The 22,746-nt window shown below is 44.3% G+C and overlaps 1 protein-coding gene across 5 annotated transcripts in view; it reads right to left on the reverse strand.

Moving 5' to 3' along the window:
* Positions 1-2,033: 2,033 nt before the first annotated feature.
* Positions 2,034-22,746, reverse strand: part of MRRF (mitochondrial ribosome recycling factor) — a 57,933-nt gene continuing 37,220 nt past the window's right edge. Inside the window, exons 6-7 of one of the 5 annotated variants that reach the window (XR_004350368.1) lie at positions 3,253-4,468; positions 2,034-3,022 (exon numbers count right to left, since the gene is read on the reverse strand). Coding sequence is in view for 2 of the 5 variants with exons in the window: in XM_032634832.1 (XP_032490723.1) it covers positions 12,972-13,094; positions 13,964-14,123 (283 nt within the window). In the remaining 3 variants the exon portion in view is untranslated. Of the gene's footprint in view, positions 3,023-3,252; positions 4,469-11,180; positions 14,124-22,746 lie in introns of those variants that run through there. The other 4 variants (XM_032634833.1, XM_032634832.1, XR_004350367.1 and 1 more) reach the window with 4 other exon arrangements.

Below are 22,746 nucleotides of genomic sequence, written 5' to 3' on the forward strand. Positions count from 1 at the left end.
GGCTGTGATCTTGATATATGACAAGACAGAACTCAGACTCCTGGCCCTGAATGGGGCGAAGAAGATAAGAGTCAGGCTATCTCTGCAGCACCACAACACACCAGCGCCTTCACGGAGCAGAAATTACAGGAAATGCAAGATGAAATAGAGATGCTTGTTAACAGAAGGCTAAAACATACCACTTTCAGCCCAAGTCTCATCCGGGGTCAAAAAAATCAGTAAAAATACAGAAAATCCAAACAACATAATCTATAAAATACATTTCCTGTAGATGTAACAAAACTTGTACTCCCCCACCAAAATAGAGAGTACACCTTTTCATACACATCATGAAAACCGGCCATTATTAGAGCAAAAGAAATTGCAAAGCTTCGTCCAATGGTTTCTACGGGATAAAGGATGTAGAAGAACTTTGAAAATGAAAAAGCACCTAGCCAGCATTAGTTACTGAGGCTGTCAATACTATTGTTATTATCATTATTCACTGCTGGGTGGTCTTTCCGCTCTCTCCCTGGTTCTATGACACGTTCTAGAGGAGTCTGCCAAACGGGGGAGGTATAAATATGTAATCTTTACTGGCTCCATAAGAGCTACCATTTCTTCATTGTTTACTATGTGCCAGCCACTGTACTGTTTCACATGCAGTCCTTTACTAGAACGAGCTGTTTTATCAAAGCGAGCTTTCTGCTTCTCTTATATCACCTTCAGGGCCCACAAGTGTGCTGGGTGCGTTCTGAGTACGTGCTCAGTGAAGACTTACAAACTGAAGCACACTGATCAAGGAGCCCACTTTGAAGTCAGATCTGAGTCTCAAACTTCACTTTGGCACTTACTACCTGTGTGACTTGGGCAAGTTAAATACCCTTTCTGAACCTCAGTTTTCCAATATGTAAACACAGATAGGAGTAATACCTACACAAACTAGGACTGTTCGGAAGTTTAAATGCAGTAATGCATGTAAAGTGTTCAGCATGGTACCTGGTCCACAGAGACACTTAATATACATTAGTCTGCGGCTGACTAGAATCTACCAAAGAGATAAAGAGCAGAACTTACCAAAGAGATAAACTTAGACCAGGGGTTCTTTTCTCTCAAAAAAAAAAAAAAAAAAAAAAAATTTTTTTTTTAAGTAGAAACATCTTCCAATGCATGTGAAATGATTTTTAAAAATATGAGTGATTAAAAAAAAAAAAAAAAAAATATGAGTGATAGTAAAATAAGTTACAGTACATCCTTATTGTGGAATACCGTAGGAATACTGTATTACAATGAAAAAGGATGAATTTTATCTACTTGTTCATACATGGCTATATGGCCATGAGATGCTGGGGAAAAAAACCCAGCAAGCTTCAAAACAGGAACAGAATAGTTCCCATCCTTGTTTTTTAAAAATTATACATGCATAGAGAAAGGTCTGGAAGTATATACATCTAATTGTTAAAGGGAGTACGATTCAGGACTTGTGTTAAGTGTCTCTTTTAACTTCTCACATACCTTTCTTTTGTATTTTTAACACACACACACGTAGAAGAAAGAAGAAAAAAATAAACAGAAAAAAAAAGTTCTCAAATTCTCTTTGGCCTGTATTTTTCGTGGGACTTTGAAAGCTGTTGAACTGAATAGAGGAGGTGGTTCATTCTTCTGGCAAGTGTGAGAATTTCCATACCCAGCTTTTCTTTTTGAAAGAGAGAGACTGAAGGAGGGAGAATGAATTGCTCCAGCATTACACATTCCTCAGCACATCCAAACAGGTAGTCTCACTCTTGTCCCTGCCACCACCGCAGGCCTGACACACAGAGTAGCAGAGAAACTCTCTGATAAATGTCAACTGAAATAGAGCAATCAGCTGAAAGCCATTTGCTGAGCTGACTGCCCTGGGCTCCAGGTTTTCCTTTATTCATTTATCATGATATACGGCTTTGGCCAACATACACACAGGAGAGAAATTGTTGACATGTGGAACCCAAGTACAGAAAATCTTTCATTCCCGCCTCCTCCCACACCCCTACTCCCCCTCCCCCGTCTGTTCACCAAATAAGTTTTTGTTTATTTAAAGACTACAGAGGATTTGGCTGTTAAGAACCAAATGCCTTTGGAGTGGAGTTACAACATAATTTATCATTTCCTCTGTTTATTAAAAAATCCTGCATCTTTGAGAAGCACATTTGCAGTGATTGGGGGATTTCGGCCACTCACAAAAGACTGCTGCAAAGCCCCTGCCATGTGGCTTACTCCAAAAAAGGCTCCTTGATTGCTATTTCTATCCCTGTCCCTCCCCCAGCTGACTTCCGATCGTGTGATGGCTGCTCAGGGCTGGTGAATGGGGTTGGACTGAGGACAGGTAAGCGGGGCAGGAGATTATGGTTGGCTTCTTTCATCTTTGACCTAATTCTGACCTTGAATCCCGCTGGCTGTCCTGCAGCTGCTCTGCCAGTACAAGCGGAGGGAGAAGTGCAACCCTTATTACCTCTCGCACAGGACAGAGTCTGAGAGGAGTCAAACAGCAATGATAACTTGGATGCTGCTTCGAAGGGAGGCAGCCAGGCCCTGCTGCTGCCAGAGTGGGTTCCTCTCTAAAGGCAGACATCTGGCAGAACTGGAATAAACTTCCCACCTTCCACCCAAGACATCATAGACAGCAGCTCAGGCCAGTGACCATGCACCTCTCAAAGACAGGGGTCACATCTCACCCGTCTTTGTATTCCCAGCACAGAGCACAGTACCTGGCACAAAGTTGGTGCTCACCGTTTGGGACAGCGGCAGGACGAAGTGGGAGGAGCACAATTGAGATCAGGCCTCAATGTGACTCCCAGGTCTGCCAGTTGCTAGCTGTGTAACCCCAAGCACAAAATCTTAACCTCTCTGAGCTCTCCCCTCTCTGTAGAATGAGACTGACAATGAATAATGAAACCCTCTAACACTTTGGGCAAGTTATCTAATATTGTCAAGTCTTAGTTTTCCTATTTGTAAAATGGAGATAATACGCATCTTGTGAGTTTACTGTGAAGATTAAAAATATTACCTAGGGGCTTCCCTGGTGGCGCAGTGGTTGGGAGTCCGCCTGCCGATGCAGGGGACACGGGTTCGTGCCCCGGTCTGGGAGGATCCCACATGCCGCGGAGCGGCTGGGCCCGTGAGCCATGGCCGCTGAGCCTGCGCGTCCGGAGCCTGTGCTCCGCAACGGGAGAGGCCACAACAGTGAGAGGCCCGCGTAACGCATAAAAAAAAAAAAAAAAAAAAAAAAAATATTACCTAGAACTGTATCTAGCTCATGACGGCTATATTATGAATGAATGAATGAACAAAAGAACAAAGGAAAAAAAATGACTGGGGGGGAACCTAACTTAACCTAGTACCCAAAGGTGAGCCACAATAAAGCACTTGTCCATCAATAACAGGTAGGCTCTGGGGACAGGGATCTCATTACCAAGTAAATGCTGAGGACAAAGGCAAGAGTAGAAAATGACAGAATAACCTTGTTAAGACCAGAAAGAAAGGAAGAGAAGCCAGCATTTGTTGAGTAGCTACTACGTGCTATTCATTCACAGCACATGTGAACGCCTACTATGTTCCAGGCACTATGCTAACTTCTAAGGAAACTAAAAATATACAGACTAATTACCAAAAAGAACAATTAAGGTTCAGATAAAAGCAGTGGACAGTGCTAGAAGAGCCAATAACAGGCGTCCTAGGTTGGGGGAAAAAACGAAGACTTCCTCAAGGAAATGCTATCCAAGCTGAGAGCCAAGGATGAACAGGACCAGCCACGTGAGGCGTGGGAGAATGGTCCAGGCAGAGAGAAGAGCACGTGTGATGACTCGGAGGCAAAAGCACTGCTCTGGATGCTTACACATAGGTACTCAGAGATCATTAATTCAGACTGAGTCCATCCTTTCCTTTGCGGTTGTTATTCCTTCCAATCAATTTATGTAGATTTTATTGTTTGGTTAGAAAATGGGCCTCTAGCAAAGGTATCCAGGCACAGGTGAAGGCCCACATTGGCCCAAGCAGAGTTCAAAGGTGGGGACAGGGCCTGACTAATTGTTTGAAAAGGAGGCTACCAAGGTGAGGCGCAGGCAGTGCCAAGCCTGCCAATGGCCCTGACAGCTCGGTGATGTCACAGTCAAGGCAAATGGCCCGAGGAAAGGCCCTCTGTCAGCAACAGAGACTCTCTGAGGGCCACCCAGGCCAGAAGGTCCAGAGCAGATGGGGTGGACAGGGGACAGGAGGAAGGGAATCAACAGTGTCCCACTGGAAGGCTGGCCTTCCAAGGACTGACAAGTGCATGGGGACAGCCTTCCGTGTGGATGGGGTAGAGAGGTGCCAATTTGCCACCCATGGGACCCACTAGAAACTGGGCTTGGGAGCACGGCTGGCCCCTGGGGGATTTTCATCCAAGGAGTTCTTTGGTTTTCACTGCCAGATGTCTGTCCAGCTCTGCAACTGTGTCGTCGGCCATTTGGCTGATCTGCAGAAACACAAAATGAGACAACCTGATAACTGGGGCTGAGAAGGGGAGGGGAAGAAATATTCCAGAACTATGAAAGGTTATCTGGGAAATAATAATGGTGACAAAAGCTCACATGGATTGCATCCCAGCCAGGCACTCTACTAGAGAACTTTGTATACGTACTCTTAGTGACTCCTAACAGCAAGAAATAGATACCATGAGATAGTATTATCATTCCCACTTCACAGAGGAGGAAACTGAGGCAGTTAAAATCACTTGTTCAGGATACACAGCTAGAACGCAGCAATGACAGACTTTAATCCCAGGTAGTCTGACTGCACAGCCCAAAATAGTTAACTATTATTACAGAGTACAGAGAAGCCAGTCTTATCTGTCCCTTAATGAACATCTAGAATTTCCTACACCTCAGACACTCTGCTATATAAAGCCCTCATACCAATTAATAAGGAGAATATTAAGATCCCAAGAGACAAGCAGAAAAGAAGTACTGAAAAAAGCTGAAGTACCTCTGGTTAACAAACATGGAAAATTCAATAGACACTGAAGAAGTGCAAATTAAAACAAGACATAATTTAGTTACCATAGTTAACAAAATTTGATGTTGTGGTTTTTAATTATAATATTCAATGCCAGAGCTATGGTGAAATGGATAAACTCACATATCACCGATAGGAATTCAAATTGATGCAAATGTTCTTATTACCATTTTTTAACCCCAAACTCTCTCAACTGGGAAATTACCACATAAATGGAATCTGAGAAAATGTTCTTAAGTTCTATATGCAAAGATATATACCAAAGCTTATAATCATAAATCAGAAAATTTAAAATGACAGCACGTGTAATTGAATACATACAGCTGTTAAAAAGGGTTAAGACTGTCTATTTCTCATGGAGAGGGTATAAATATAAATAACATTCCAGTATATAGCTCTGAAATGTCTGTTTTATAACAAGCCTGGATTGCTTTTGTAATCAGAGAAAAAGAAATAATGTTTCAAGATATTATTTATAATATCATGGAAACATGCTCATGTTACCCTTGAATTAAAGAAAAAGCAGAATACAAAATGTGTATATACATAGTAGAAATGATCTCAAATACGTTAAAAATACACGTTTTTTAAACTAAAAGAAAATGTGTCAAAATGTTAATCGTGATTATCTTTTAGTGATGGGAAGACAGGAAATGTATTATTCATGTCGGTATCTGTCACATTTAGCATAAAACTTAGTACATAGCAAGTGCTCAGGAAATATTTGCTAAATGAATCATTATTAGTTTTCTGTGCTTTTCTATATTCTCCACATTTTCTGCAATAAACATATACTCCCTCAAAGAATGAGAAACAAAACACAATACAGAATTTAGTGAGTGTTGCAGCCTCCCTCTCATGTCTAAAGGGACCTCAGGCAGGAAGCCTCAGGCAGGAAGCTTTGAAGGGGGCTGCGTGGTGCCCAGGATCTGTGTGCTCAGCCGCACAGCGGCTGTGTGACATCTTTATTTGCAGACCACAGGCCCTGGCCAGGAACTGGGAAATAAATGCACTGGAAAGGATTTGGAGCAATTGGTTCCAGGCAGGGAGACAGCCAGGTTCTTGCCATAGCAGCAGCTGCATATTTTGTAGTGGGGAGAACAAGGCTTTCCACTGGGGCTGTTGGGCACTCCGGAACAGGACCAGCTTGGAACAGCCGCTTGGGCCTCCTCACTCAGCCGACAATAACCCTTGGCAGGCTTCTTGTGCCCCCACCCCGAGCAGCCGCCTTGCATGGGGTGTGGCGTGGTGCCCAGCAGCACTTCAGCACCTGCAGGGTGGCAGCCTGGGATGGCCAGGAACGAGGGCTGCAAGCCTCCTCTGGAAAAATGGTGTTTGGGGCCAGAGACTGGGGCTGGGGGGGAAGAAGAGTACCTACAGGAACAATCTGATAACATGCGTCATGGGTTAAATTCTCAGTGGGGTGACAATGTGCAAGTTCCCACTTTGAGTCTCAGTTTCCTCATCTCTCAAATGGGGATGCTACTCCCTTCCTCAGAGAGTAACTGTGAGGGTTAAACAAAATCATGAATATACAAGTACGTTTAAACTGGTTATTTGCTATGCAAATGTTGCTTGTGTTACTCTGATTTTTACTATCACTTTCTGACTTCTTTTCAAATTAATCAATTGATGAAAATATTTACTGACTCTCTGCCGTATTGTAGGCACAAAGTGCCCTTGGGACAGTCCACCTGCAAGTTCATCTTCTCCATCTTAAAATAACGATGATTAACAACAACAAGGACACCAACAACAGCATCTATTTACTAGGAGCCCAACACTGGGCTAAAAACTTTACATGCATTATTTCACTTAATCCTCAAAATGTATGAAATACTATTATTGTCTCCCTTTAATATACTGTGAATATTAATGATTTTACCTGACAGTAGTTCACACCATGCAGAAATGTTTTGTCCTCTGCTACTTCGTTCAAATCCAACAACGTTGCATACCTATACTATAAGGAAGGTGGGACAGGTATTATCCCCATTTTACAGAGGAGTAGACGAAGGCATAGATGTCAACTAACCTGCCCAAGATCACATAAAAAATCAGGGGTAGGTGAGCTCTTGGCTCAGAACTCACCTACCCTGATTGCCAGTTTAATGCTGCTACTCCCTCTGGGGAGCCCACATAACCTGGCCTAGTCCTTCCTCATTCAAGGGAGGCTGTGCTAGACTCATTAAAACAGTTAATCCCGTTCCCATATTCAAAGCCATAAGGCTGAGAGAGACAGGAGTAGGATGGCAAAGAGGGCAATTACTGAAGACCAGCAACCATACTGGCTACTTGAAAGTGTGTTGTGTCATTTGGTCCTCTTACCAATCCTGTGAGATACGCATTACTTCTCCCACTTTACAGATGAGGAAACGGGCCCAGAAAGGTGAAGCCGTTTGCTGACCTTAACAGCTGAGAAGTGAAAGAGCCAGAATTCGAATCCAGCCCAGTCTGACTCCAGAGCAAGAGCCCTTTCCATTACAACGTGCTGCCTCGTAAAGATGATAACGTCATCATCAACATCATCATCACTGTCATGGTCATGACCACCATCATCATCACGCTGGCTCCTTATATGTTCAGGAAAATGAAAGGCAGAGACAGAAAAGGGAGACGGGTGACAGCACACAATACACCCCTGGGGCAGGCCTGGGTAGCAAAGCTCAGGACGCCCACAGTGCCGGTGGGTGCTGCTCCCACCCACTGCCTCACTCGGTCCAGCCTTCCTGCCTGCCTGCCTGCACAGTCTGCTAGGAGCCCTTCAGCCCCACTAGCACCCAGCTTCACTTCAGAGCGGCTCTGTTTCTCAGAAAAAAGCGGCAGTGAAAGGATCTTGGCCAGATTTACTGGTGGTTTCTGCCAAGTGCTTTAATGTTCAGCAGACCCATTTATAGCAAACTAAAGTGAAGGTGAAACAGCAGGCTGACAGATGTCAGAGTCCCAAGTGGGAAGACCCCGGTCCTTCTTCAGCAGAGCTGGCCTGGGCTGGGGGTTGGGAAGGTTGTAGAGGAGAGGTGGGGATCAGACGTGACTGCAGGAATAGGACCTACAGCTGAACCCTTTTATTCTTATATACCAAAGATGAAACACTTTTATAATACAGTTTAAAAAAAATCTGACTCAAAAGAATTTTGGAAATTAAAAAAAAAAGAAAATTTCACAAAGAATAAAATTATAATTGTTCATAATCCAAATGACCACCATTAACATTCTGAAGTAAATAAGCTGCCAACGTTTTCACATACATGATACTTTTTCATTATAAAAATGGAATATTATAGTGTAACCTACCTTAAAAAAAATATATTCCAAAAGCATTTACTGTATCTGTAAAGTATAACTGTCTATATATAGAGATTCCAGTGAATGGATGTAAAACAAGCTATTTTCCCACTATCAGAAATTTAGACAGTTTCTAGTTTCCTATTATACATAATACATCAATGGACACTGCTGTAGATAAGATTCTTGATAACTTATTTCATTTTACTTTATTTTTTTATTTTTATATTTTTTGCGGTACGCGGGCTTCTCACTGTTGTGGCCTCTCCCGTTGTGGAGCACAGGCTCCAGACGCGCAGGCTCAGCGGTCATGGCTCACGGGCCCAGCCGCTCCGCGGCATGCGGGATCTTCCAGGACCGGGGCACAAACCCGTGTCCCCTGCACCGGCAGGCGGACTCTCAACCACTGCGCCACCAGGGAAGCCCTTGATAACTTATTTTAAATAAATCCCTAAGTCAATGAATCAGAAATTGTATGGGTTTTGGTATATACTACATTATCCTCTAGAAAGGTTTATGGATTTATAGAAAGAATAAATCTTTTCTGCGGAGTGTGGAAGTAAAAACAATACTTCTAAGATGAGCAACATTTTAAGTTCACATTAAAAATTCTAGGTTCAAGTGTTAGGGATTAGAAAGGCAAAAAATTTTAAAAATATACATATTCTAAACACGCTGCAAGTGATTTAGACAGCACGTATCAAGAACCTTAAAAATATGTGGCCCCTTTATGCCATAATTCCACACATGAGACTCTACCCTAGGGAAGTCATTTCAACAAAGATTTATCTATAAAAGTATTCACTGCAACCTTATTTATAACAAAAAATGTTTAAACAAACTAAATGTTCAACAAGAGGGCTTATGAAAGCGAATTATGGTATAACCACAAGAGGGACTATTTTGCAACCATCAGGATGAGGCTGTTTACAAAGACTTTTTTTAAGGAAAAGAAAATGCTAATACTCAATGCTAAACAGAAATAAAAAGCTGGATACAAAATTGTACGTAAACTATAAGTTTTCAATCATGTTAACAACTATGTAGTTAAAAAAGGGGAAGGGGGAAGGAGAAACATCCCCCAATGTGGGACTATGGGGTGAATTTTTCTCCATTTTTAAGAACAGTCTTCTGAATTCTCTACATTTTCTACAATGAGCCTACACTGCTCAGAAACAAAGTAAACAAATACATTTAAAAAAACTTTTTGATAAAGTAACAATCAGCAACAATCAGCCCCTGTCTTGCTTATTTAAAAAAAATAAATAAAAAATAAAAACAAAAAAAATCACACCCAAAACTCCAGATCGGTGCCTTCTGTTGGGGAAAAAGAACAAAATGAAGTGTGCAAAAAGACAATTAATATTTACTTTACTCAAGCTTTTCTGTAAGAAGTTAAACAAAATGATCCCCATTTGAAGGCATTACCAAAAATGTTAACATTGTTTCACATATCCCTCCAGTGTGGGATGAAGAAAACACTTATCTGAATGAAAGAATAAGAATGACCATCATTACAGTGGCTTTACTCAGATATGTGGAGAAAAAAAAATCCATAAAGGTTAGGCACAAAACAGTAATAGTATTCCCTCTCTCCCTCCCTCCCTCCCTCCCTCCTTCCTTCCTTCCTTCCTTCCTTCCTCCCTCCCTCCCTCCCTGCCTCCCTCCCTCTTCCCTTCCTTTCTTGGCCACACTACATGGCTTGCAGGATCTTAGTTCCTCGACCAGGGATCGAACCCGGAACCTATAAGTGAAAGTGTCGAGTCCTAACCACGGACCCCCAGGAAGTCCCAACTGAGTATTTTCTCTTGCAAACTTTTAACCATATGACAGTAAATAAAGTTATTAACAACAATGGTAAGAACTAATATTTAAGTGATAATATCTTAAATAATAAAGATTATTGCACTGGATATATCATGTAATATATATAGTATGATCCTTTTTCTTGTAATATTACATATGCGTTTACAGAGATAACTTGAAGGCCTGCAAGAATATGTTAACAAGGGTAATCCCTGGGTAATGAGATTCCAATTACTTTCTTCTTAATTTTTTTTTTTTTGTGGCCTCTCCCATTGTGGAGAACAGGCTCCGGACGCGCAGGCCCAGTGGCCATGGCTCACGGGCCTAGCTGCTCCGCGGCATGTGGGATCTTCCCGGACCGGGGCACGAACCCGCGTCCCCTGCATCGGCAGGCGGACTCTCAACCACTGCGCCCCCCGGGAAGCCCTTAATTTTTTAATATACACTAAACATCTATTAGTTTAGTATAAGAAAAAAACTAATAAAGTTGTTTTCATTTTGGAAAATAATAATAATCAACAGTAATAAGCATGGAATAAAAAATCTAATCTGAAGAGGAAGGTGAAAAGGCAGGTGCTAATGAGTGAAGGCTTTGGGCGAGATCTTTGTCAAGTAGGTTTTATCGAGAGTGCTGGTATAGGGGCTTCCCTAGTGGCGCAGTGGTTAGAAATCCGCCTGCCAATGCAGGGGACACGGGTTTGAGCCCTGGTCCGGGAGGATCCCACACGCCGCAGAACAACTGAGCCCGTGCGCCACAACTACTGCGCCTGCGCTCTGGGGCCCATGAGCCGCGACTACTGAGCCCACGTGCCTAGAGCCCGTTCTCCACAACTGGAGAGGCCACCCAATGAGAGGCCTGCGCACCGCAATGAACAGGAGCCCCCGCTCGCCGCAGGTAAAGAAAAGCCCGCGTGCAGCAGCGAAGACCCAACGCAGCCAAAAATAAAAATAAATAAATTTAAAGAGAAAAAAAAAGAGTGCTGGTGTAAAAAAATAATAAAACTAAAAACCCAAAAAACAAAATCAGTGAACAAATCAAACAAAACAACAACAAGCACACAGATAAAGAGAATGGATTTAGTAGTAACCAGAGGGAAGCGGGGTGGGAGGAGGACAAAATGGGTAAAGGGGGTCCTGTATGGTGATGGGTGGAAACTAAACTTTTGGTGGTGACCACACTGTAGTGTGTACAGAAGTCGAAATATAATGTTGTATACGTGAAACATATAGTATTATAAATCAATGTTACCTCAATAATTTTTTTAAAAGTACAAGAAGACAGATTACAAAAAAAAGAAAAAGGAGGTTGCTGGATATCTGATCATTCTTTCTTTTTTCAAGGAGCGTGGGCTCTGGTCCCTGAGGCAGATGCCCAGACTTGCTGAGTGAGGAGTGCCTGACAGGCCCCAGAGGTCCACAGGCTCACCACCAGGAAGCAACACAAAGGCCAAGTGTCAACTGCAGCGATGGAATCCCCTGGGAGATAGACATGGAGCTGCCCCAGCTAGACTCTTCCAAGGCCTGGGCAGTGCTCAGAAAAGGCCGGGCTAGTCTCTGAACCTCTGTGAGCTAATGCAGGCAAAGAGGAGGGATCAAAGAGGTCAGGAAGGGCACTCCGAGGGGCTGGTGTCACCTACTCTAATGGTACTTCTAGCATCCCAGGGCAACCCTTCAAGGGAGGAATTACGAAGCCCTTTGTACAGAGGAAACAGACTCCAAGGAGTCAAGTAACTTCTCCAAGGTTATAAGACATCAAGTGCGGAACCACGTCTTTCTAACACTGGTGCCGTTACAGGGGTATGCTGCAATGCTTCCAGGTCACTACCTTTCCTGTCTGCTTTCGCGTATCTGGGAGTTCTTTAAAAATGCACATTCCTAGGCAGACCTACTGAATCAGAAAATGCAGGAGTGGGCCAGGCATCCATCTAAAATTCTCCCCTGGGTGACTGCTGGGCCTGGTCGACGACTAGCATTCTAAGTGCGAGTCTAAGAGAAGGGAGTAGTTAGCCAGTTAACGGCCCCCTCCTGATGAGCCCCTAACGGCTCTCCTAGCCTCCCGCATCTTCCCTTTTTACTCCCCATCCTGCCCACACTCCTGTTCAATCTTCCTAAGATAATGCTTTTATTGTGGACGAGGAGGCTTTGGGAAAGCCCTTGATATCATGCTGAACATTAAAATTTCTGTCTTCTCAAGACTGGTAAATTCATCTTCCCATCTTTTTTTTTTTTTTTTTTTAAATATTTATTTGGCTGTGCTGGGTCTTAGGTGTGGCATGCGGGATCTTCTGTTGCAGCATGTGGGATCTAGTTCCCTGACCAGGGATCGAACCTGGGCCCCCTGCATTGGGAGCGTGGAGTCTTACCCACTGAACCGCCAGGGAAGTCCCCATCTTCCCATCTTAATTCCACTGGTACCACTCAAGTTCAGGCCACCATCATTTCCTGGTTGGATTTCTGCAACAGCCTCCGGGCCTCCGTTCTTGCCCTTTACCATCCGTTTTCCACCCAGCCACTGCAGTCATCTTTTGAACACAAGTGTGAGGCCCCACTGTCTGAAAAAATAATCGTTCAAGGGAGCTCCTGTTTCAGAATTACCTGGGGAGCATTTTAAAATGCATACCCCTAGGCGCCACCCCAGACTCACTGACTCAGTCTCTGGGAGTGGAGGGGGAGGGGAGGGGAGGATATACATATTTTTATTAGCTCCTCAAGTGACTGGAATGCTGTGATGATAGATTAGATTAGAATATTGTTCAACAAGTATTCACTCCTCCCCCCAGACCTCCATGAACATATATACTTCCCTGCCCCAGTGGTGCTGGGCTTGGCCCGTAAGATCTGCTTGGCCTGTGGGTTGTGACAAGAGCAGGTGCTTAAAATGTACTTGAGGAGCTGGGCTCTTGGCATCTGCCGTTGCCATGAAAAGATGCCCTGGGAAGCTTGTTGACTCCAGAAGATTGGAGAGATGTACAGCAGACTTGAGCCCCATCCAAGATCTGAAGGAAAGTAGTACACTGAGCCCAGCCTAGAACAGCTACATCCCAGCTGACCCACAGAAACAAGAATAAGAAATAATGCTTGATATATAAATCACTGAGTTTTGAGGTACTTTGCTACATGGCATTCTTGTGGCCACAGATGACTGATAAAGATGCAGAGCCAATGTGGGAACCTCTGGACGTGTTAAAGTTCAGACTCCTCACTCTGGTATACAAGACCTGCTATGAATTGGCCACTGTGTCTTCTCTGTCCATTCCCAGTGTCATCCCGGGTCCAAGCCTCGGTTATCTAACTGAATGGTGTTCTTTTCCATCACCATACCTTTACATATGCTGTTCAACATTTCCCCCTCGCCTCTCACTATTTCACTCCAGTAGCTCCTTTAAGACTTGTTGAAGTGCCACTACTCAGCACACTGAGAACAGGGCCAAGTCCCCAATTCTCCACACCAGACAACCAAGCATAGACAGGAGAGCATCAGAGTATAGCCTCTGAGATCAGTCTGCTGGATTTGGATCCCACTGCTGCCATTTACCAGCAGTGTGACCTTGGGCAAGTTATCTACCTTCTGTGGACCTCAGTTTCCTCACCACCCACCTCACAGCTTTGTAGTGATGAGGATAAATGAAGTGCTGTAAAGCATTCAGCTTAGAGCCTGGAACACAGTGGAAGGTCAGCAGCTACCTCTCCTCCTCCTTATTCCCAGGGTCCAGTGAAGGGCCAGGTCCAGAACAGAGACTCAGCCAATACCGATCCCATCAGTGAAAGAACTAGGAGTATTCCATTTTCATTCTCCTCACTTCAGGCATGAACACGTGATCTTCTGGGTCAGATACATAAGCACTACATCTGTTGGCAACAGTACCTGTTTCTCTATGAGCCTAATGGTGTCCTCCGAGGCCTTATCCTTCGATTTCTTCAGCTTATTCATTGCGTTGGTACGAACCTTCCGTAAAGAGTCTTTGGCCTTGTTGGTGTTCTGTTTAGCCAGTTTCACCAGCATTTCCCTGTGCTCCCTGGTTACTCTGATAAAAGACAAAGAACATTCAACAAAATCATCCCACATGTTAACAGCCAGCCAAGAATTCAACATCACTTTGCCCACTAGCTCAGCAGTTTGTAACTTTACTCTCTGCCGGTGGAGGGTCTTCACGTTCCTGACACACGCCCATGGGGATGCTCAAGGTCAAGGAGAGTTCCTGGTGAGATAGCTGAGAACAGTCAGTAAGAAGAGTGTTGCTTAAAAGCATGAGCCAGGGAGTCTAGGCAGGCCTGAAGTCAAATCTTGGCCATGTCCCATACCAGATGCATAGCTGACTTCCCCTCCTCAGAGTTCCCATCTGTACAACGGGGATGGTCCGTACCTGACTTAAATGGGTGGTGTGAAGATTGATTATGCGATGATGTGTGTATATTGTTTAGCACTGACCTTGGCACATTTTAAGTGCTCAATAAAAGGAAGCAACTATTAGCTATAATTCCACCCTTTTGTCTCCAGCTAAAGAAAGCAGTGCTAATGGATGATGATGCTACAGAAACAGCATCATCTCTCTACCACTAAATCACCCAAAACAAATAAGCAGCAACCTTCAGAATCTTAACTATTATTATAGCAAATTACTTGTGAATCACCTCAACACTGGCCCAGACACAACATGTCAGACACAACCACTGCACCAGTTAACTTCCATAAAGTACCCATGAGAGTGTCTGGCACATTAAAAATGCTTAATGTCAGTTATTTTTACTATTAATATCCTCATCATAGTAACAACAACGAGCACATTGAAGGGCTATTGTAAACACCTGCGACAGGCACTTTATAAGTTTTTGTAAGTTGACCCTTACAACTGTATGAGGCAGTTATTCTTCCTATTTCACAGTTAATCATCACAGCAAGCCAGCAAAGTGGTCTAGCATGTTCGTCCTGCCTTCATTTCTTGGTCGTGTGCGCACTGAGTGCCTACCACCTGTCAGAGTTCTGGTTGCACAGAGTGTGCTACGATGAAGGTGACAGACCTCTGTCCTGTTCTGAGGGAGCTTAGCTAGGGAGAGAGCTAAGTAAACAGACCTTTACAATAGAGCGTGTCTGAGTTTGGGGAGGGGTCAGTTTGGGGAGGGAAGGCTTTCCTGAGGAAATAATATCTAAGCATGGTAGTCATTAGGTTTGTTCACTAATATTCTGGTTTTTATCCCTTCCAGTGGGAATGCACTTCCCCATCCCCTCTGAAGTTCGGTGTGGCTGTGCAACTTGCTCTGGCCAGTGAGACGTGAGCAGAATGGGTGTCGCCTCAGGGCAGAAGGTTTATAAGCCAGCGTGCACTGCACCACATTTGTTTCTGTTGGCCACAGTGCAAGTTGGGAGGGAGCCTCCATCGGCTTAGGCCCCAGAGAGACTATGATGAACAGTGCCCCATGCACCATGAGCAAGAAATAAATTTCTGTTGTTTTAGCCATGGAGATTTGGGGGTTGCTTGTTACGAGAGCACTGCCCATCCTATCCTGACTAATACACCACAAGGATCTAAAGAATGAGGGCAAAGTTGCCAATACAGGTAGGGATCTCCAGGAGGAAGAAAGAGCATCGTACAAAGGCTTTAAGTTACAACGAGATCATGTTCATGTGAGGGACTGACTGGAGCACAGAAACAGAGAAGGGAGTAACAAGAAAAGAGGCTGGAGAGCTGTATCACAGAGGGTCCTGTAAGATCATGAACTCCATTTCATGGATGAAGAAAATAAGGTCCAAAGAAGTTTGGTTATCTTGCACAAAGTCAAACCTAGGCTGGCCTGTCTCAGAAGCCAATGGTCTTAGTACGAAAAAATTCCTCTGCCTCCTCGGTCCTGAACTGGAGATCACTGGCATGTGGTTCTTGATCCTCAAATCTACGTGGTTTCGGCTTAGTAAGATAATCCCAAGTTCTGGGTATGTGTTCTGTGCGAAACAGTGGCAAACAGGTGTTAAAGATTTAGTGGCATTTACCTGGTATTTTTTTCCTGATAGGACGAGAAAAAAAATTAAAGAATTTTGAGAACGAATAAGCTCTGAGGACAAAGTGGACAACTACATGATAAATAAATCCTTCTGGATCCAGCTATTTGAATTCTCAAAATTCTTAAAACATTCTCAAAATAAAAAGAATCCCGATGACTACCATTACGGAGCCCCTCAATGCCAGATGAGTACTTTACCTCGCTGAACCTCACAACTTATCAAACTAGATTCTAAAACCCTCATTTTCCAATGAGGAAATTGAGGTACACAGATGGGCTTGACTGACAGAACTGGGATTCAAATCCAGAATTTTGTAGCCTGTATTCTTCCCACGACTCCATGCTGCCTACCCCTTGCAATCTATTTCAAATAAATTATGCGCTGCTGTCGTAACTTCTGCTTCCAGGCACAAAGCTTTTTTCAAAGTCAGTAATATGAATCTTGGGACTGAAAAGGACAAAACCACCATGTCAGGAGTTTAGGGATTTGGATCAGATCTTGTTACTTTTATGGTTTTTAATTCATTGAACAAAAATCATGCTGACATGTTTAGGTCTCTTTTTTGTTCTGCCAAAGCATATGTCAGTATAAGGAAGGAACAGGAAAATTAAAACTTGATCCACTGATTCAAAAAACTTAATCCTGCTGAAATACTAGGAGGGGCAGAAAATAAATGCATCTAAGTCTGTAAGAAACCTTTTAACTTCTCTACAGAGAAGTATTTCAATCTTATATTTCATATGTAACTTGAAATAGGTAGCCTGCTTTTTAGACAATCTTTAATAAAATAAAAAAATTATCTGACCAACTTCCTTTTCACTACATTGTTATAATTAACGTGGAGAAAAAAAAAATCACACATTCAAAAATACATAAACTGGGACTCAAAAAACCCTTAAGAATAAATGGCTGTATAAAGAAAACAAATTCATAATATATGTAATTTGGCCTTAATAAAGTGTATTTTTTATATTTATTAATGTAAATGTGACCTTACTATACTATTAACACCAGTTTCCATATATAATAGTATTCAGTTATTGACACTGACAAAAATGTTTCAGTTTCAGGATGCAAATACAGAGGTAGTATTCTAAGGAAATGGAGAGGGGAGTGCAGTGGCGGGGGTGGGGGGGGAGGGGGGGCAGGGGGGGAGGGGGAGGGGACACCAGGCACAGGAAGGGCTGAGAAGAAGAGAGGCATCTCTGCATGCTGGTTCCCGGTGTTGAGCTGAAGGTATCCAAATTACAAGATCAGAAGCAGTCAGGATGATGGAAAGGCACTGGTTCTGAAGTCAAGACAGACATTTTATTCCTGTATCTATCACTCAGAAGCTGGCTATCCTTGGGCAAGCTAATTAATCTCTCTCAGCCCCAGTTTCTTCATCTCTAAAATGAAGATAATAAGAACACCTTACAGGGTGATTGGGGGATGCACACACAACATTATATAAAGTACCAACAATAAAGATAGCAGCATATAGTAGCCTTGAATAAATCTGATCGTGTTTATGAATGTTTTAATCAAACACACTTAATTACTTCCTCATGAAACAACGAGGGCACATCTGTCTTAGAAAAGAAACATACTATATTATGGAAATATTTTAATTCCTTTCCAAACCAGTGATTAATACATCTGATCGTCTCCGTCTCGCATTCACAGGTTCTGTGAGTACAGGCTAGCTGTATTCCAGGCTCTGGGCTCAGCCGGTTGGTTCTGAGCACCGGCTCTGCACTTGGCATGCATTCACTCATCAAGCACTGGCTGAGGCCCCGGGGTTCCCTGCCAGATCCCGGGCTGGGCTGAGGAGCACCAGAGACGAGGTGGGCCTGGTCCAACTTCTCCAGAGGCTCAGTCCAGCAGGGTAGACAGACTTGTCAACCTCTACTTAGGAAGAGCACGACTGCTGCTAGGACGGATGGACAGGCCTTCTGCAGGAGGAGCATGCAGAGAGTACAGCTCATTCTGTCTCAAGGTTTGGAAAATGCCCCAGAGACGCACAGTAGCTCATCAGCTGCAGAAGAAAGGAAAGGGCACTCCAGGCAGAAGCACAGTGGAAGATGTAACGGCAGGAAGGCATGAGGCTGAAAAAGGTGCATCAGGGTCAAATTTGTTCTGTGGACCTGGAGTTTTCAAATTCTTCTTTAGCCACAAAACCCTGGCTTCAAAGAAAAGCAAGGCAGAGGCCCCATTTATAAAATGGATAAAAAGCTCTTTCAGTTAATGAGGGGAAGGGCACTAGGGGAGGGGATGGTACTCCATCCTACCCTGATGCCCCTCCACTTCTGCACCTGCCACTTACTGGCTGAGTGACCTTAAGCAAGCGATTTAAACACTCTGTGCCTTGGTCCTCTCATCTGGAAACAGAAATTGAAAATAAACAAACAAAACCCCCAGCATCTACCTTTCAGAGATCTTGTGAGGATTAGGTGAGATAATATATGGAAAGTACACAGTACAAAGCCTGATAGAAACAATCAGAAAATGTAAGCTGCCTTTGCTGCTATTGTTTATGTTTTGGCAACTATGGAGGCATCTTCAAATAATGAACAGTTTATTCATGGAAGTTTTTATCAACAGAGAGATGACAGGGCAAACAATCTGTGCTCCAGCAAGATGACTTTTTGAGATCTGACTAGTAATTTAACATCTTGTGTACATTTAAAAATCCAAATGTTCCCAGCATATAGCCATGAACTTTTCTCTTTCTGGTGTTAATTCGTTCACTTAGTTTGTAGTTTCATTCAGCAGCTCTTTACTGGGCACCTATTGCATTCCAGCCACTATGTCAGAGTGAGTTTACAGTCTGGCATGGAAGGCAGTCATTAAACACATGCACAATTAATCAATAAGTTACAGTGGTAAGAAGCATAATAAAGACATGTTGAGCTCCATGAAAATAAGCAGGGGAAAGGAGGCTGAGCAAGCTCTCCTGTGGGACTCCAGGAGAAAGTGTGACGATATTTAAGTTAAGGGATATTCAAGTTAAGACGAAGAAGAGTGGAGAAGCTAGGGAAGATCATTCCCACTAGAAGGAATGGCCCGTGTAAAACAAAGGCCTTTTTCCAGGTAAAGTTCTGGGGGAACTGAAGAAAGGCAGTGTGGCTGCAGCACAGAAAGCAGAGAAAGACTATGCCCAGTGCGGAGGCCAGCAGGGCTGGCAAGGGCGAGACTAGTACGCAGGCCCTTCAATGCCGTGTTCAGGCTTAGCAGACCCACTGACGGATGAATGGACACATAAATGGGGTAGGTACACACAGCGGACTACGATTCAGCCTAAAAAGGCAGGAAGTTCTGGTACACGCTACATCATGGATAGACCTTGAAAAGATTATGCTAAGTGAAATAAGCTAGAATCAAAAGGACAAATATTATATGATTCTGCTTATATGACGTACCTGGTATAGTCAAATTCATGGAGACAGAAAGTAAAATAGCGATTATCCCGGACCTGGGGTATCGGGGACTGGGAAGTTGTTGTTTAATGGCTACAGAGTTACTGTTTTGCAAGACCAAGAGAGTTCTGGAGACTGGCTGCACAGCGATGTGAACGTACTTAATACCACTGAACTGTACATTTAAAAATAACTGAGGGCGCAGTTATTCCCTGGTGGCGCAGTGGTTGAGAGTCCGCCTGCCGATGCAGGGGACGCGGGTTCGTGCCCCGGTCCAGGAGGATCCCACATGCCGCGGAGCGGCTGGGCCCGTGAGCCATGGCCGCGGAGCCTGCGCGTCCGGGGCCTGTGCTCCGCAACGGGAGAGGCCACAACAGTGAGAGGCCCGCATACCGAAAAAAAAACAAAAACAAAAATAACTGAAGTGGTAGATTTTTAATGTATATCTCACCACGATAAAAAGAAAAGGAAAAAAGGAGAGAAAAAGACTTAGTAGATTGTTTCTAAGAACAACATGGAATATCACAGACGTCTGAGTGAGGCAGAGGAAACGTGATCAGACTTGTATTTTGTGCAGAAACCAATGTACAAACCAGATCTAAGGATATGGCGAAAGTCTGCCCAGAAGCCTCTAGGCCCGCGGATGGGGAGCTCAGGGCCTAGCCTGTAGTGGCTTCTCGGCTGGATGATGAAGACAGTAGCCTCTTCCGCCAGGGTCAGAGAGCCTCCCCGAATAAGGCAGGGGTTTTGGCTGAGCTGGGAGGGTCACACTTTGTTTGTACAAACTCCATCAGGCGGGTCTTCCAGTAACATCCTGGATGGGGGCTTCCTGCAAAATTCCTTGAGCATGTTCCCATGAACAACAAGCCGAGGCGCATGTCCCTCTGGTAACTCACAAAGCAGAGAGTCCCCCCAGCTGAAATGGTACTTCCTATGGTTTCAACGAGAACGGGACATGTGCAAAGCCATTCATCAGGTGTACATCAGAGGAAGCTACGCTCAGCGTGGCAACTACAGTAAAAGCCAGTTACTGGGCTGGCCAAAAAGTTTGGTTGGGTTTTCGTTAACATCTTACAGAAAAATCCAAACGAACTTTTTGGCCTGCCCAATATAGTATGTCAGACTTCAAAAGGATCTTTGGTCACTTAAAGGGGACTTAAAAAGGTAGAAAGGACACGTTAGAGCCAGGAAGACCTAAGTTGGCATCTCTGCTCTGCCACTTGTTAGCTTCAGACCCGTGAGCGTGCTGTTCAACTTCTTCTGACTCAGTCTCCTCATGTGTAAAATAGAAGAATATTACCAAGAGGGTGGAAGCAAGGATTAAATGAAATGATGGTGGCAAGGGCTCGGCACATGGCCAGTGTGTATGCACTGCAGCAGCCCAATACGGGGTGGCCACTTTCCTTACTACAGAATCTCCAAGGCTGGGGGACGACAGGATGCAAGTGTTCGGGGAGAAGGCAGTCAAAAAGGATTCAGTCACTAGGAACTTAGGCTACTGAGTGGCTGGTGGGCAGTGAGGGGCAGAACAGGAAGAGCGAGGGCGGGCATGGGGGCCACGGGAGGCAGGAGGCTGAGGGAGAAGGGTGCCCCACTTCCAGGGAACAAACAGCCCGTGGAAGCGCATCTCTGACAGCTCCACCAAGAGAAAGCCTGCTGCCCGCCTCCACACTGGGCTGCTGGGAGACTCCCCGCCAACAGCGCATCGGCCTGCAATCAGCAGCAGACACATGCCCTGCTTTATTGTTTGCTGATGGGCGCTGCCCAATGCCTTGGGGCCGCTGGCCCCGAAGGAAATGTTTTTGTTTGTGTAGCCCAGCCAGACTTCCTATGCTCCTAGGGACACAATTCTCCCTCCCCTCTTTCCTCCCAGCCCCCATCCCCACCCTACCCCAACCCCCAGCTCACCAGCCTGTCTTACATGTCCCATAAAGACACGAGATGTCCTTCTAGCCCAAAGGAAATCACACACACACTTTGGAAGGACTTCTACCATCAGCAGTACCTTCGGTTTTCTCTGGGGACACAAGTGGGCACCTGCTTTCAAAGGCCTGTCCTGTGACTGAGGCCTGGCTAAACCAGACATGCCATCCTGAAATACAGCCCAGCATGATGGAAAGAGAGACGAGGTTGAGGTCAGGGGTCACAGCTCCACATTCCCAGCTGGGTGACCTTGATGAAGTCACTCACGTTCTCCTTCCCTGTCACCACAGAAGGCTGGAAACCCAAGTCCAGGGATATGTGGAGGTAACTCTTACCTCAGCTCTCGTGTACAGGACAAAGAGCACAGGTTTGGCGGTCAAGGTAGACTTGACTTCCACTCCCAGCTCTGCCACTCAGAGGCTGGGTAACTGTGGACAATTAACTTTTCCTCCCTAGATCACAAAGAAGGGTGTTTACTGAAGTGTTTAGAACAGTCTCTGAAGCTAGACTGCCAGGGTTTGAGGCCCAGATCTATCATTGCTTAGACGTATGGCCCTGGGCAAGTACTTTTACCTCTATGCCTCAGTGTTTCCCTCTGTCAAATGTGTATAATACCACTAAGTTAATGGGATTGTTGTAAGGATTAAAAGAGTTACTAAATGTGCCGGTCATGGTGACCTGCTCAAGAAACACTGTCTGTTATTGTTTGCTCACCTGTAAATGGGGGCGGGGGGAGTAATAAAAATGTTACCTTTCTTCTTCCACAGTTAGTGTTAACAGCGAATGACAGATGATGGTTAAAGAATTCTGCATGTGTAGGTACTGACTATTTTAAAAGCTGTCAATCAGATCAGTAATAAAAATAATAGTGAAGTCTCCCACTAGAGAGAGAGAGCAGAGCAGAGTGGCTACAGGCCCAGGCTCTGAGAAAGACGCCTGTCCTTCCCCTTACTAACCGTGTAACACTGGGCACAAAGAACTCCCCTCCCCTGTGACTCAGCGTCTTCATCTGTAAATAGGGGTAATGACATACCTACCTCAAAAGATTGTTATGAATATAGCAGTTAGTATACAAATAGCACCTGGAGCAGCAGTGGGCACACTGACTGCATTACTGTCCTTACTACGCGCTAGCTCCTGTTTCAGGGTCTAGGGATACAGCAATGAACCAAACTGACGACGCTCCACCTACTCACATTCGTTTTTTTCTGTTTCGCAAACACACACTGTATTTTATTTTAACAAGAGATAAATAAACTGGCCTAGTCACATTCTAGTGAAGGAGAGAAAGAGTACACGTAAGTCTATAAACCGACACATAAGTGCTATGAA

The sequence above is a fragment of the Phocoena sinus genome, chromosome 6 (assembly GCF_008692025.1).
Source record: "Phocoena sinus isolate mPhoSin1 chromosome 6, mPhoSin1.pri, whole genome shotgun sequence".
NCBI lineage: Eukaryota > Metazoa > Chordata > Mammalia > Artiodactyla > Phocoenidae > Phocoena > Phocoena sinus.